At 55.2% G+C, this 16404-nt stretch overlaps 2 protein-coding genes across 2 annotated transcripts in view; one reads left to right on the plus strand and one right to left on the minus strand.

Moving 5' to 3' along the window:
- FAM227B (family with sequence similarity 227 member B) overlaps positions 1-3753 on the plus strand; it is a 154868-nt gene extending 151115 nt beyond the window's left edge. The window contains exons 14-15 of the mRNA XM_038750320.1: positions 2490-2559; positions 3519-3753. Of these exons, the coding sequence (XP_038606248.1) occupies positions 2490-2559; positions 3519-3593 (145 nt within the window). The 3' untranslated portion in view covers positions 3594-3753. The remainder of the gene's footprint in view (positions 1-2489; positions 2560-3518) is intronic.
- Positions 3754-4386: 633 nt separating this feature from the next.
- Positions 4387-16404, minus strand: part of GALK2 (galactokinase 2) — a 48419-nt gene continuing 36401 nt past the window's right edge. Inside the window, exons 9-10 of the mRNA XM_038750310.1 lie at positions 11504-11705; positions 4387-4944 (exon numbers count right to left, since the gene is read on the minus strand). Of these exons, the coding sequence (XP_038606238.1) occupies positions 4662-4944; positions 11504-11705 (485 nt within the window). The 3' untranslated portion in view covers positions 4387-4661. The remainder of the gene's footprint in view (positions 4945-11503; positions 11706-16404) is intronic.

Genomic DNA, 16404 nt, shown 5'->3' on the forward strand with positions numbered 1-16404 from the left:
CCAGGAGTGGGGGGAGGGGGGCCAAGACAGAAGTCGAGGGCCAGAGCTCCCCAGGTGTCTCCACTTTTCCCAATGGCAGGGTTGGGGATTTTCTCAGGTTCACAGTTGGGCAGAGTGCAGAAGCCCTGGAGATCCTCCCCAGCCCCTCACATCTCCTCTGCCTCTCCTCGGCCAGGAACGGTGGGGGCAGGTAGGGGGAAGGAGGGTGGAAGTGCTGGGATCCAGGGCGGAGATGGGGAATTGTGAGAGGCTGGGTTAAGGAAGGATTTCAGGGATGGGGATCTGAGGCTGTCCACTTTCTGCTCGGGCAGAGAGCCAGGGAGTGAGAAAGGCCTAAGCGGTAGGTGACTGGTCAGCCACTAGGCCAATTGATCATTAACTGATCAATCAATGGTATGGATTGAGAGCCTGCCAGAGCAGAGCACAGTGCTAAGCATCTGGGCAAGTACAACCGAAACCAAAGGCCCTCAATAAGGGAAGCAGGGAAGACAAAGATATTTTGCAAAAAGCAGAAGCAGGAGGAAAAGTAAATCAATCAATCAATCAATCAATCAATCGTATTTATTGAGTGCTTACTGTGTGTAGAGCACTGTACTAAGCGCTTGGGAAGTACAGGTTGTCAACATATAGAGACAGTCCCTACCCAACAGTGGGCTCACAGTCTAAAAGGGGGAGACAGAGAACAAAACCAAACATACTAACAAAATAAAATAGAATAGATATGTACAAGTAAAGGTCTGGCTAAGTAGCAGGAGTAGGCAAAATGGGGCTAGACAACTAATTCCGTGAACAGATGAGTGACATGATGCATGCGGCATACGTACACGGACACATGCGTATATGATGAGCAGGCCTGTCGGGTGGACCTGATTTGAGGTGTTTGAGATTGATTGGAGAAGGCTTTCTGGACCAGATGAGACCTCAGGAGGCTTGGAAGATGGGGAGAGCTGTGGCCTGATGGGTGTGAAGGGAAGGGAGTCCAAACAGCAAGAGAGGCATGAAAGCAAGGGTCCCACTCTGGTTCCAGAATGGGACCCAAACAGGCAGCATTGGCATTGCGCATCCCAGGCTGCACTGGAGCCCCAGCATTTCCCAGCTGAGCTGGAGCCCAGGGGTTCCTGCCATCCCAGCACTTCCCCTCCCAAGCAGAAGAGCAGGCCTCTATCTCGGCCCCAGTCTCCACCAGTTAGCACCTAGCTGGAACCAGGAGTTGGTGAGGCATTCAGACCTGTGGGATTGGGATGGTCGTGCCCATGTCAGTGACACCAAGCGTGGGCCCACCTGGTCAGTCCACCCCTCTCCTCTGTGGTGGTCAGATGGCCGGGACTGCCTGCCATCCCCAGCAGATCCCCCCACTTTCTGCCCTGCAACCCCCTCCCCTCCTCTCAGGGTCCAGGACCTCACCAGGAGGGAGTGGTATGGGAGTGGGCACTCTACCCTGGGGAGCAAGGGGAGACTCAAGCTCAACGTTTTTATTGGTGGCCCAAGGGTAGGCAAGGAGAGCCCACACCCCCAAGCTGCAGGAAGCCCCACCCTGGGCATCTGTTAGGGCCTCTGAAGACAGAGAAAATTCACTCTCACCACCAGCAGGATGCACAGCAGGGAAGGGACCAGGGTGGATGCGAAGGTGAGATCCCTCAGAGACTGGATGGAACTCAAAAGAAACTGGTGCCAGCCAACATTCTGAGAACCTGGCATAAGTGGCTCCAGGCCAGGAAGCCTGGCTAGGGACAAGTTATGCAGAAAAATAACTGGGAATCATAGTGGGCCCCAAGCTGAATATGAGTCAGTGCGGTTCAGCCAGAAAGAATACATAGAGTCAGACTGGATCTTTCCCCTCTTCTCCGCTCCAATCCAACCTTCGTTGGGAGTCCTGGGCTCAGCTCTGGTCTCCCCACAGCTGGGATACGGAGACGTTGGCAAGGGGCAGAAGACAACAGTAATGACTGAAGGACCAGAAATTTCTCCTTTAGGGCACTGAAAGGTACTGGGGGGAGGTCTCTTGGAGAAAAAGAGGCCATGAGTGACTCAGTAACTCATCAAGCCTCTTGAAAGTCTTCTGTAGAGGAAGCCAAGGGCCTGCCCTCTCTCGACATCTTCTGAGGACCAAGCAAGAGGATTGAAGCTGAAGTTACAGCAGGAGAGATTTCAGCTTGACACAAGGAAGAACTTCCAGACTGTGCAGGGCCTAGACACCAGGCCGGACAATTGCAGGAGTGTGAGGGGGTCTCAGTCTCCAGAGAGAGCCCTATGAAGGATCAGACCTGCCTACCCTGGGACTGGGGGCAGGTGGGGAGGGGGCTGTCAGTTCCTCACTGCCTGGAGCTCCTGGGGGCTGGGAGGGGGTTGGGAGGGGAAGAGCTCATTCACTGCCTGGAGCTCAACAGGGTGGTAGGAGAAAGTGTCACTTCCTTGAGGCCATGAGAAAGGGAATTGGGGGTGCTGGTCACAGTGGCATGACAAGTGCCGGCTCTTTGTTCGGTTCTCAGGCTGAAGCAGAAGGCCTTAAGGGATCCCTACACAGCCAGACAAGAAGGCAAGCAGATCCTGAGCCAGCTGGTAGGTGCCACAGCTGAGTGTTGGCTCGGGGTGTGGGGAGGGGAGGAAGCAGAGTTGGGAACCAGAAAAGAAAAGCAGACTCCTTCCCCTCCCAAGCAGAAGAGCCTTGGGGAAGTACCTTCATTGCTTCGGGGACTGCCCAGTGCCCTGGCAACTTTTCTGTTTGACCAGGGAATTGGCCCATTCCAGATCCCTTCCTAGCCTGGGGACCTGTACTCCACCTCCTGGAGTGCATTCAGGGCGTTCAACTGAGGCTGGGGTTCCTGATGAAGAAATCCTGAAGAGACAGTCAGCCCAGTTCTGAATGGCCTCCTGTTTCCTGTCTCAGTCTATTCTCCTCCCAGTGAGCTTCCTCTAACTCAGCCCACTAGGTCAGCCACACCCCTGTCCAGGGCTGAAGCGCTCAGTGGACCCATCTTCCTGACCTGGAGGGGTCTAAAAGTCCCCTCCAGCCAGGCCCCACGCCAGCCCCGGGCAGTGCCAGAACCAGCCCCGCGGCCCTGCTTGGCCACAGCCTCTGAGTAGGGTGGGCTGGGAGCTGACTGAAAACTAGGGTGAGGATGGAGGCTGGGCAGAGGTGGGTGGGGCAGGGTGGGCGACCCTATGACTTAGCCCATGTGGTTGGGGCAGGCTAACCCTTAACCACTTCCCAGCAAGAGGGGGAATGGGGCCAGAAAGCAAAGCCTCCTGTCCTTCTGGCTGGCTCACTGGTCAGGTGTGCGTGCGTGCATGTGTGTGTGCATGCGTATGTGTGCGCGCATGCTTATAGGGAAAAGTCAATGTCCAGTCCACTGTCTTTCTCCCAATGCCAAATAAGGGAATCCATCACCAGACCCCAGGACAGATCTCTAACCGACCTAGGCCAGAGCAGATGATAGGCTCCCCACCTCCCCCTCAATCATCTGGGGGCATGTCTACAAAAGTCAAGGGTCACTGGGTTTTGTTCCTTGTTTGGCCAGCATTCCTCAACATGGCTGAAGGAAAGCCCAGTGTCTCCCAAGCCCACCCACGGGGGCGAAGGCCAACAAGATTGACAGTGTCCCGGCCGTGCTACCTGAGAGGTGGCGGCGCCTCCTCCTCCTCCTGTTCCCTCCCCAGGGCCACACCCCACAGGCGCCATAGACCACGGGGATGATTCACCTCTTTATTCCAGGCATCAGCAAGCGCGGACATTCCCAATAAAGTGGTGTCTTGGCAAGGTTCTGTGGCCCGGCAGTCTACAGATTCAGTTTTGGGCTGGGGTGGGGGAGGCAGGCAGAGGGCGCGGGGAGCCCCCACAGCCCCGTGGAGCCAATCACCACATCCACCGATGCACCCATTGCTGCAGCAACCATCAACACCCATCCCCACATCCACCACCGCATCCATCCCTGCATCTGTCGCCAGACCCATCACCGCATCGGTCCCCACATCCGCCATCGCATCCATTCCCATATCCGCCACCGCATCCATCCCCACACCCATCACCACATCCATCCCCACACCCATCACTGCATCCATTCATGCATCCATCAAGGTATCTGGTCCCCACGCCCATCACCGCATCCACTCCCACGCCCATCACCGCATCCACTCCCACACCTGCTACCACATCCATTCCTGCATCCATCCCCATCCAGAGTGGTGGAGAAGCAGCATGGCTCAGTGGAAACAGCCCGGGCTTTGGAGTCAGAGGTCATGGGTTCAAATCCCGGCTCCGCCATTTGTCAGCTGTGTGACTTTGGGCAAGTCACTTCACTTCTCTGGGCATCAGTTACCTCATCTGTAAAATGGGGATTAAGACTGTGAGCCCCATGTGGGACAACCTGATCACCTTGTAACCTCCCCAGTGCTTAGAACAGTGCTTGGCACATAGTAAGCGATTAATAAATGCCATCATTATTATTATTATCATTATCCCCATCACCGCACCCATCCCTGCATCCACCACATCTGTCACTGCATTCATTCCCCACCTATCACCACATCCCGTCCCCACACCCGTCGCTACATCCACCACATCAGTCACAACATCCATCCCCTCATTAGTCACGGGACCGCAGAAGCCCGGGAGGAAGAACCCGCTACATGATGGAGAGGCCGTTTACGCGCCTCCACAGCCCTCAGGCCTCCAGGAAGACCGAAGCCCCACTCCCCGGCCTACTGGCAAACAAGCCCTGCCCCCTGATGGCAGTAGCTGAGGAAGTAGCGGTGACGGCGGCAGCTGCAGTATCTTTGTCGGTGGCAGCAGAAGAGACGTCAGAGGTGGAGGCAGGGTGGCGGGGCAGGTAGTAGGCATCGTTCACGTGGGCTAGGAAGGCCGCCACCCCGTTGGCAGGAACCATGGACACCACGCAGCCACCCCACCCCGCTCCAGTGAGGCGGGAGCCCCGTGCCCCACCTTGCCTGCAATCAGAAGGGGAGATGTTAGAGCTAGGATGGGAGGGAGAGTGGGTAAGTAGCACCATGGTGCCATGAGGGCCAGCCCAGCTCTGGGGCCCGGCAAGCTGCTCCCGGGCAGTCCAGGGGCGAGCCACAGTGCCAGAGTTCTGGGGATGGATTTTTGGGACCCCAAAGTTGTAAAGCCATGGGTCTGGTGGTGACAACACACTGCTCCCACAGGAAGACAACTTCAGCCCGACAGAGGAGGCAGGAGCAGGGAGCAAGGGGAGAAACGGGGTAATGCCCACAGCGCTCGGCCCACCCTCGGCCCATGCATTCATTCAATTGTATTCATTGAGCACTTACCACGTACAGGGCACTGTACTAAATACAACAATATACACACATACCCTGCCTACAACACACTTACAGTCCGGGGGTGGAGACAGGCATGAATACAAATAAATAAAATAAATAAAAACAAATAAATACTTTCCCAGCCATGCATGGACCTAGGTCGAGCTGGGTCACCAATGACTGCTCTCCTGCCACACTGTCCCCAAAGCAATCTGAGCCCCAAGAGCAAGAGCTTCCCAAGGGAAATCCCACAGCCAAGTTCTCCTGCTGATCTCAGGGCAGACCAGGAGAACGAAGTCAAAGGAGGTGTACCCTGCTGGCCAGCAGCACTGGCACATCTGGCCCCACAAGCCCAACGCCTGCAAGCCATCCCATGGGGTCCCACGGGCCATCACATAGGGGTCCCCAGCCACCCTGGAACCGGCCCCCACCTGGAAAGAGTCCAAAACCAGTCGCTCCGGCCACAGCGGTCTGCAGCTCTTCCTATTAAAGCCCCCAAATTAGGAGTAGATTAAAAGCTTGATGATAATTTAACACAATTTCATCCTTCTAAATAACCTACTTTATTTCCTGGAAAATTTCAATGGAACATTATCCCCACCCAAGCACAGCTGAATTACCTCACTACAGTAATGCTTTTTCCTCAATTATTTTCTCTATTTATTTCCTTTCATCATCTGCTTTATTCAATTAAAAGTCTAGTTTTTCACAAGTAAATGTGTTTTTGAGGAAGAGGATGAATGCTGACCAACACAGGAAGATGTCTGGTTTCCCTTCAGCTGCAGTGTTCAGTCTGAGTTTCTGGAGGGCCCTGAGGGGACTGGAGCAGGGCAGAGGTGGGATGAGCAGCGTAGGGGCAGGACTATACAAGGATGGGTTGGGCAGGGCAGGACTGGGCAGAAACAGACAGGGACAGGACAGACAAGGGAGGACAGCACAGGGACAGGCAGGGATGGGTCAGGCAGGGCAGGTCTGTGCAGAGACCGGCAGGAACAGGACAATCAGAGGAGGACTGGGCAGAGACAGGCAGGGATGTGGGATGAGCAGGGGAAGACTGGGCAAAGACAAGCAGAGATGGGCAGGGCAGGACTGGGTAGACAGGCAGGGACAGGATGAGCAGGGGAGGACTGCGCAGACATGGCCAGGATGGGCAGGACACGACTGGGCAGAAACAGGAAGGAATGGGATAGGCAGGGCAGGACCAGGTAGAGTCAGGTAGGGCAGAGCAGATTGGACTTGTCCGAGACATTCAGGGATGGTACAGAAGGGACAGAATTGGACTGGGCAGGACTGGGAAGAGCCAGGCAGGACTTGGCAGAGACATGCAGGGATGGGACAGGACAGGCAGGGCAAGACTGGATAGGCACAAGTGGTGCTGGGATGGGATGGGCAGGACTGGGGTCCCATCTGTCTGGAATCCTGTGTCACCACCCTGTCTTCTGTGGCCAGGAGAATTTGGATAATCACTTCACTAAATGGGGCCAGAATTGGAAGTGGACATCTTCCAAATTGCACCAGCAAACTCTGCTGGTTCCCCTCCATCTCGCACAAGAGTCCAGAAGTCTCCTCAGAAGCCTCCCAACTCCCTTCCTATTCACAATGATCTCACAGCCTAGGCAGGGAGACAAGCATTAATATAAATAAATTACAGGTATGCACATAAGTGCTGAGGGGCTCAGGGAGGGGTGAATAAAGGGAGCAAATTGGGGCATCACAGAAGGGAGTGGGAGAAAAGGAAATGAGGGCTTAGGCAGGGAAAACCTCTTGGAAAAGATGTGCCTTCAATAAGGCTCTGAAGGTGGAGAGAGTGATTGTCTGTCAGATATGAAGAGAAAGGGCACTCCAGGCCAGAAGCAGGATGTGGGTGTGAGGTCGGAGGTGAGATAGGTAAGATCGAGTTACTGTGAGGAAGTAGACTGGCATTAGAGTGATGTGTGTGGGCTGGGTTGTAGTAAGAGAGCAGCGAGGTGAGGTAGGAGGGGCCAAGGTGCTTGAGTTCTTTAAAGCTGATGGTAAGAAGGCTCTTGAGAAGTGGGGAAACATGGACTGAGCATTTTTGTAGAAAAATGATCTGGGCAGCAGAGTGAATTATAGACTGGAGTTGGGAGAGACAGGCCAGGCAGGGAGGTCAGCAAGGATTCTGATACAGTAATCAAGGCAAGATAGAATAAGTGCTTAGATTAACGTGGTAGCAGTTTGAATGGAGAGGAAAGGGTGAATTTTAGCAATGTTGTGACAGTTGAACCGAGAGAACTTAATGATAGATTGAATATGTGGGTTGAGTGAGAGAGAGGAGTCAAGCATAATGCCAAGGTTAGGGGCTCGTGAGGCAGGAAGGATTGTGGTGCTGTCTACAATGATGAAAAGGTCAGGGGAAGGGCAGGGTTCGGGTGGGAAGATAAGGAGGTCTGTTTTTGACATGTTAAGTTTGTGGTGAATACACTAATGGTCTGCTCCCACTCTACTCACCCCCGCAAAGGGCCAGGCAGACTGGAGCCGCCCTGGACCAGAGAGGGAAAGAGACAGTCCATCACCCTCTCCTCCTTCTCCTCCTCCTCCCCTTCCTCCTCCTCCCTGCCCCATTCCCTCCTCACTGCCACAGTCACTGGTGGAGGCGAGGGAGCCTGTGAAGTTTCCCACCACCAGAAGCCACTTGTCTGCTGTATGACCTTGGACAAGTCATTTCACTTCTTGTGCCTCAGTTACCTCATCTGTAAAACAGAGATTAAAACTGGGACAGGGCCTGTGTCCAATCTGAGTAGCTTGACTCCAGTGCTTAGTACAGTGCTTGACACCTAGTAAGTGCTTAAAAAAAATACCCATTTAAAAAAAAATCCACTCAATCCCCCTTGAGCTGCTGGGCACTACCCTGAGCCTTCTGATCCGATCTGGCTCTGCCCGGCTGGAGACCTCAGGCTACCGAGAAGGGGTCCAGACTCTGAGTGCCCCCACCCCTCTCACCATCCCAACACAGCAGAGTACTCCTGTCCTCTGGAACCTGTGTTGGCCCAAACCCAGGGGCTATGGCCTTGGGCCCTGGGGGACAGGCAGGCAGGTCATCTGCCTCCTCATCTCCCATTCCTGCAGTACGCTCAGCCCGCCTCATGGCAGGTACGGGGACTTGGTCCTGGGCAGCAAGTGGCCAAGGCTGCTCTCTGGGCCAGTTCTCTGCATGGTCTGTACACAGAGCTCCTCTGCATCACAGCCCCAGGCCGTTCCCAGCGGCAGAGACTCCGGAAGGATGTGGGGCAATGGCCCCTTTGGCATGGGGTGGGATGGGAGGCCAGCAAGAGGAGGGCAGGAGGGCAGGAGATCCATCAGTCCCCTCGTTGGGCTGATCCCCAGAAACCATGCAATTGCTGGCCCCAGAGGCCAAAGTGTCTGAAATGCCTCGTGCTCTTCACCTGAGCAGGAAAGTGGGGGCACCAGCCCTGATGTAAACCTTCCACGGGGGCTCCGGGAGAGCCACTGCCCATTCCTCTGTGGGCCTTGGACTCCAGAGGCACCACCGGGTATTCTTTTAGGGGCCATGGACTCCGGGGGTGTCATGGCCCGTACCTCCAGGGGCACCACTCAACGTTCCTCCGGGGGGCTCTGGGCTCCAGGAGAGCCACCAGATATCCCTCCGGGGGCTCTGGCTCCAGGAGGGCCACCAGATATTCTTCCAGAGGCTCTGGGGGCACCCCCTGTCCATTTCTTCCAGGGCTGTGAGCTCTGGGGCCTCTGGGAGAGCTGCTGGCCATGGATCCAGGGCTTCTGAAATGAGGGTTTCCAGGCTGCAGGGGAGTCTGGGTTCTAGGCTCCAGAGGCTCTGGGGGTTCACCATGGGAAAATTACCCCCCTGGGCTCAAGATGCCAGAGTGACCAGAGCTAGGTGAAGCCCCAGCCCCCTGGAGGGGAGCAAAGAAGTCCATGATCCTGGGGGCGAGGGACTTGACGGGACCAGCAGCAAAGAATAGGCAGGCAGCAAATGTGGTGGAGGGTGGCACACTGCAAGTACCTATGGCCACCCAGGGAGGAAGGGTCAGCAGGAGCCACCCTGCCCACAGGGGAGAAATGGCGGCTGCAGAGAGCACAAACCACATCACACTGAAAGCACAGTCTGGGAAGGCCAATATTTGGCATGGACCTGGTCGTCCTCCGCCTCTGTGCAGAGAAAAGTGACTCAGTGGCTCAGCTGGATCCCCATTCACCGTCCAGATCAGACCAGGCCACTGACCACATGTATTGGACTGCAACCCTGCTGGTAGAGGGAGCCTGTTCCAGAGAAGGGGCAGAAATTATGTTCAACTCTCGGCTAAGCCCCCGGCTCCCCAGCACTTACTTTCAACTCCATCTATAATGTTTGTTCATGTCTGTCTCCCCACCTAGTGTATAAGCTCCTTGGGGGCAGGGACTGTCTAGCCTAATCTATTGTAGTGTACTCTCCTTAGCACTTAGTACAGTGCTCTGAACACACTAAGTGCTAAATAAATACCACTGATGGACTGAGTAATTGAGGGCAGGGAGGGGAAGGCGGGCAAAAAAAGAGGCCCCAAAACAACATTCCACCAGGAAATCAAAGCAAAGTCTTTCTGGGAAAAGGATGGAGGCAGGAAGAAACACCACAAAAGCCACGTCCTCTCTCTTTCTCCCTTTCTCATTCTTGCCCTTTCTCTCATACCCAACTGAGTTACGAATCCTTCTATTCCAAGTAAATGCCACTTTTATGTTTGGCCATTCTAGTATTTTCAGCAGGATTTTTGTTCATTTAAAAGAGATCAGTTATAGTTTGGGCAAGCAATGTGTTTTTCCTTCATTACTTCACTTTGTTCAATAGAATTGACGTTTTTCTCCCATGAACTGAATAAGAAGCCCAAGTGCCCACATGCATCCTGAGCCCCCATATGCCCCTCCCACAGTCCCCTCTCCTCTGCCAGAGCCATAAAGGGTCCAGCCACAAATGGGGCCGAGGACCGCGTCCGCTTGCTCTGTCCTGTCCTCGGGGGCCATCGAGCGGGTGGGTCCCTGGGGTTCGGAACCGGGTCGAGCTCAAGTGACAAGTCCTGTTCCAACCTCTCCAGGCCTCCTGGCCCGGATGCACCTTTGCAGGGCCAAAGAGCAGCCAGACTCCCTGGGCTCCAAGCAGGGGGAAGAGCCTGAGCTCCAGGACTGACCTCAGGACCCTCTCAATGACCCGGGCAGAGCTGCAGTCCAGCCCTGAGGACCCAGCTGGACCTGGTGCTCTGGACAGCATGGAGCGGGAGCTGCAACATGAGACTGAGCACCTTACAGGGCCTGTCCAAAATGAGGAGGATCCCCGGGATCTCTGTGTGTGTGGTGGGGGAGTGGGAGACCCAGGTGTGGAGGGGGTGGGGTGGGATGGGGTGTGAGGGTGTGTGGGGGGGCCATGTATGTGGGTGTGTGTTTGTCAGGAAGCCCTGGATCTCTGTGTGTGGGAAAGGAAACCCCAGGTGCAGGAGAGAGCTCCAGATAAGCAGCATGGCCTAGTGGAAAGAGCACAGACCTGGGAGTCGGAGGATGTGAGTTCTAATTCCAGCTCCCCCACATGCTGCTGTGTAACCTTGGGCAAATCACTAAACTTCTCTGTGCCTCAGTTACCTCATCTGTAAAATGGGAATTAAGACTGTGGGCCTCATGTCAGAAAGGAACTGTTTCCGACCTGATTACCTTGTATCTACCCCAGTCTTACAACAGTGCTTGGCACATAGTAAGCACTTAACAAATACCACAATTATCATTATTATTATCATCTCTGTGTGCTGGGTCCTGGAGACTACCTTGCAATCAGCTCTCCCATCCTCACAGAGGAAATGGCCCCAAGGACCAGGGCAGGAGGCGGGTGGCCAGCTTTCTCCTTCCTTCCACCTAGGCAAGGTATACCGGAGGCCTGACCTGCAGCCAGTAGCCCCATCTCCACTGCCCCTGCTTTCCCCAAGCCAAGCTCTGGGCCACCGGAGGCTTCCCAAGCCCAGGCACACCCCGGAGGCCCCTTCCTCCGCCTGTGCAAACCAGGAGCTTCCTGCCAGACTCATGCACTGCCAGCATCTCGCCACCCCACTCCTGCCCCACAGGTAGACCCAAACCCCGGACCGCCTGGCTCTGCCCTGACTTCCCACCTGTCAACCCCGGCCCCCCATGCGGACGAGTTTGGCCCAGAGGAGAGAGCTCAGGAGGGAGGCCGACAGACAGACGGGCAGGACCGGGCTGACCCAGCAGTACTCACCGGCAGACATGGACCAGCTGGTCCAGCTCGGGGCAGCTGCACTCAAACAGTTCCCGGCAGCTCTCGTGACTCTGGTTCATCAGGTCTCCCAGCAGCGGCACCATGGAAGCCGGTTCCTCCTGGCAAATCCTCCGAAAGGCCAGAACCCTCGCAGCCTCGCTGAACACGTGCTTGGCTCTCTGGTACAGCTTGAAGACAGTCACTGAACAAGGTTGGTGGCCGGGGGGAGAGCAGAAAAAGGTGTGAGACGACTGTTTCCAAGAGCCCCCAAGGACCCCAGCAATGCCTGTAGACTGGAAGCACCTCCTGGGCAAAGACTGCATCTATCCACTCTGTTGTATTGCACTCTCCCAAGCCCTTAGGACAGTGAGTGACTGATGGATTGACTGATCAACAAACAACCCCTGGCCCCACCTGCTTCAAAGACAAGTGTGAGTGTGCCCCAACTGGTGGAAGTCCCATTGACAGCAACTGGAAGGCACCGTCGGGTGAGGTGGGAGCCCACAGCTCCTTATCAATGCAGGATGCTGAATCTTTACATTTTCTTCAAAAACCAAAGGCCCCTCAGACCCCTTAGGATCACGGATTCTCTCTCACTCTGCCCCTTGGAGAATTGAAATACGTGTACACTGCCTTGAATCTTAAATTGTCTCTTGAAGACTGTGCAATAAAGTGGTCTCCAGCTGTCAGATCAGCTGCCCAGAAACAAATCAACCTGCAGGGATGGCAGGAGCTGTGAGGGCTGCAGAGGGTTGGAGGAGGGAGGGGTCTGAGGGGACTGCAGAGAGTGAGGGGACTGCAGGGGCTTTGGCACTTCATTGACTCACTGAGAGAAAGAACCAAGAGACTTGAGCAGGGCTGAAGAGCCTTTGAAGAACTTCAGGGGAACAAACTTGCTTTCACTTTATCTGGGGTGAAAGCTGTTTAAAAAATCGAGACTGAGTCTAAACTAACAAAACAGAAACACTGTCCCAGCCCACGTTTCCACTCTCTGCTCAGAGGCCCCAGCAGGACCCACAGCTGGGAGTCTTCCGCTCCCAGGCACCACAACCTCCATGGCTGGCAGCACTGCCCAGACTACCTGGTGGACAGCCCTGGGGTGCCGGGAATGAAGGGGACATTGGGATGCAAAGGGGGTCAGCTGTCCAGAGCATGCAGAGCAGAGGGAGTGGGCCTTCTGCCAGTGGGCAACAGGGCCAAGGAGAAGGTGGTGTGGCAGGGAAACATCCCGGTCAGAATTCTGTCCAGAGCACACGGCTCCGCACCAAGCAGGGGTCTCACCGATTAATAATAATGATGGCATTTGTTAAGTACTTACTATGTGCAAAGCACTGTTTTAAGCACTGGGGAGGTTATAAGGTGATCAGGTTGTCCCACGGAGGGCTCACAGTCTTAATCCCCATTTTATAGATGAGGTAACTGAGGCACAGAGAAGTTAAGTGACTTGCCCAAAGTCACACAGCTGACAATTGGTGGAGCTGGGATTTGAACTCATGACCTCTGACTCCAAAGCTCATGCTCTTTCCATGGAGCCATGCTGCTTCTCTGAGCATCTGGACACAGTTCCCCTGGGCACTCCTGAGGCCCAGCAACCTGCTTGGCATTTGGGGACCTCTTGTTCCCTCTTGCCCCTGGGCCAACAATGGTCAGAAACCCTGGACCTCTCTCTGTTCCCATTCCATGGCATAAACATCGCCGAACCAGTGCCGGAGAGCCAGGTTTGCCACCCAAGGGCCCGCTGAACAGCAATGCTCGGCTGCCTGGGATTTCTGGGAATGAACCCCCAGGAGCAGCAACCCCCGCTCTCCCCGGGCCCGCCCTCCCTGGAGGAAGGCCACTGCTCTTCTTGCCTCTTTCTGTCCAGGAGTCCCCCTGGGTAGTCCGGTGAGAGAAGTAAGAACACCAAGCACTAAGGCCCGTGATCCCCTCCCTGCCGGTGCCCGGTGCCCAAGCCCCAGGACCTCCTCGGTGCCAGCAGAGCCCTTCAGTTCTGTGGCTTTCCATACCAGATTCTCTGCCCCGGCCCAGGTGCTCCAGAGCACAGCAGGCAACCCCAGGTTGCCCAAATGCCACCTCAGATCCCGGAAGCGTTCAGTGCCATGCATCGGGCGCCTCCCTGTCCAGATTCCTCGGGGCCAGGCACAATCGGGGTTGGGGAGGCAAGGGGCCCGGGAGCCCAATTGGTCACTTCCAGATGGAGCTGAGGAGGAAAATCTGGGCAACAGATTGAGCCCTTTGATTCCCAGCATGAAAGTACCAGCCCAGGAGCTCTGCCCAGGCAGAGCTCCCCAGACCAGACTCAGTCCCCAGCCCAGGCATGGCTGCTGTCCCCAGGCCTCAGACACAAATCCCAGCCCTGCAGCAGCCCTAACCCTGACCCAGCCCCAGCCCCAGCTCCCTGCTCAGACCCCAGCCCAGTTCCAGCACCCCCTGTCCAGCTCTGATCCAGCCCCAGCTCAGACTTCAGCCCAGACCCAGTTGCTGTCCCCAGTTCCCAGCCCCAAGCCCTGGACTGACATAGCTCCCAGCCCCGACCCAAACCCCAGCTGTGACCCAACCCCTAGCTGTGGCCCAAACCCCAGACATGACCCAGCCCCAGCCCTGACCCAACCCCAGCCCCCTGCTCAGACTGACCAGGGTGTCCCTGCTACTGGGACTGAGCCCAACAACAAGCCGGCATTTTTCGGCTCCAACAGGAGCAAGGAGGAAGAGCAGGGCACAATCATTTTGTGACTGAGGTGGGTAACTGTTAGCCCAGATCCAGAGGAGGATCCCAGGTGGGGCAGAAGGGGAAGCAGGGCACTGGGGAAGCAGTGTGGTCTAGTGAACACAGCATGTTCCTGGGAGTCAGAAGGAGCTGGATTCTAATACCAGCTCCACCACTTGTCTGCTGTGTGACCTTGGGCAAGTCACTTAACTTCTCTCTAATTCAGTTACCTCAACTATGATGATGATGATGATGGCATTTGTTAAGCGCTTACAATGTGCCAAGCACTGTTCTAAGCACTGGGAAAGATACAAGGTTATTGGGTTGTCCCACATGGGGCTCTCAGTCTTAATCCCCACTTTACAGATGAGGGAACTGAGGCCCAGAGAAGTAAAGTGACTTGCCCAACTTCACACAGCTGACAAGCGGTGGAGGTGGGATTAGAGTCCATGACCTTCTGACTCCCCATTCTGTGTTCTATCCACTATGCCACACTGCTTCTTCTTCTATAAAACGAAGATTAAGACTGTGAGCCCCATGTGGACAAGGGCTGTGTCCAACCTGATTAGCTTGTACCTGCCTCAGTATTTAGTACAGTGCCTGGCACATAGTAAGACCTTTAACAAATACCATTTTAAAAAGCAGGGAGGGGGTGTGGGGTATAGGAGCACAGGGCATATGGCCTCGGGGTGCATGGGCACAGGGGCGAGTGAGGATCAGCTTTCCGATCATCTTCATTCAACAAGAATGAATTCCAGCACTGGGGCTCTCTTCCCAGCATCTCTGGACCACTGGAGCCAGGAGCAGGGAGAGCAGGGAGAGCAAGGAGAATAGGGAGTTGGGGGAGCAGGGAGTGTGTGTGGTGGAGGGAGGGCCAGGGAGCACCTCAGACACAGCCACTGAAGCTCGACTGGGGCTAAAGAGTTCTTTACCCAGGAATAATATTTTTCTTCATCAATTTGAAGACTCTGAAATGCCAAATGCAATAAAAATAAACTGCTGCTTTGAGGCCTGTATGGGTCATGTTCCCAGGCTGGGGGACAGAATTAAATTAATATTTTATATGGAAAAGAAAAATGTCCCTAACTAGCTTACCTGCTTGGCAGGAAAACCACCAAGGAGAAAGGAAAGTCATTTCCACCTCCCCCCTCCCCTCCAATGCCACTGGGGCACACTAATTTGTGGAAACTGTGTTTGGGAGGGCTCTGCCCCCCCGCCCCTGGGACCCCAGGCCCAGAGGCGGCTGTGGCCAGAGTCAGCGGCATTCCTTGATGTTCTTGTCTCATCTCCCGAGGCTCCAGGGCCCAGGCAGCAGACCCCGGGTGGCAGAGCACAGGTGGCCTGCTGTGGAAAGGTGGAGGAGGGTGGGTGGTCAGAGGAGGGGGTGCCGAGCTGTCGACAGCACCTTCATTCTCCCTGGCCCAGAAACCCAGAACCAAGGTGCCAGCCTTGGTTGCTCGCTACTGAGAGGTCCCCTACCTAACCCTCTGGCTCTTCCTCCGCAATCTCTCCCCCCGGGGCCCAGCTCGAGCTCCGCACACACAGTCTCTGGACTACTGCAATGGCCCTGGCTGGTCTTCCAGCCTTCAGACTCTACTCCCTACTGCTGCTACACGGACCATCTTCCCAAAGCACCGCTCAGCCCCAGCCCCCATCTCTCCTCTCCTCCGACTCCTCCACAGGCTCCCCGGGTCCCTCCGTCTCATACAGACACCCCACAGTTGGCTTTAAGACTTTCGACCAGCTGTCCCCATCTTATTCTCTTGGTGTCCTTCTCTCACTACTCTCCAGCTCAGCCTACTCACGCTTCTCAAACTCACCTAACCAAATCTTGCTCTGGCCTGACCTCACTCCCATCCCTAGCCCACGCTGATTCCCCTGACCCAGAACTCCCCACTCCCTCTCAAACTTGAAGGGACACATCTCTCTTTATATTCAAAGCCACCTCCTCCAACCAGCCTTCCCAGGAAGACTCCCACCAACCCAAATCACCAACCGCCAGCTGTCTCTCACTCTCACAGAATCACACACACCCATCCTCAGCTCTGAGCAAATGGGTTCATTCAACTGAACATTCTCTGATTGATTCCAACTGCCCTCTGTGTAAATATTTCTGCCTGTCTTTCCTTTAGCGAGTGAGCTATCTGTGGGTAATAATAATAATAATGATAATAATAATAATAATAATAATAGT

Source organism: Tachyglossus aculeatus, chromosome 8, assembly GCF_015852505.1.
Source record: "Tachyglossus aculeatus isolate mTacAcu1 chromosome 8, mTacAcu1.pri, whole genome shotgun sequence".
Classification (NCBI taxonomy): domain Eukaryota; kingdom Metazoa; phylum Chordata; class Mammalia; order Monotremata; family Tachyglossidae; genus Tachyglossus; species Tachyglossus aculeatus.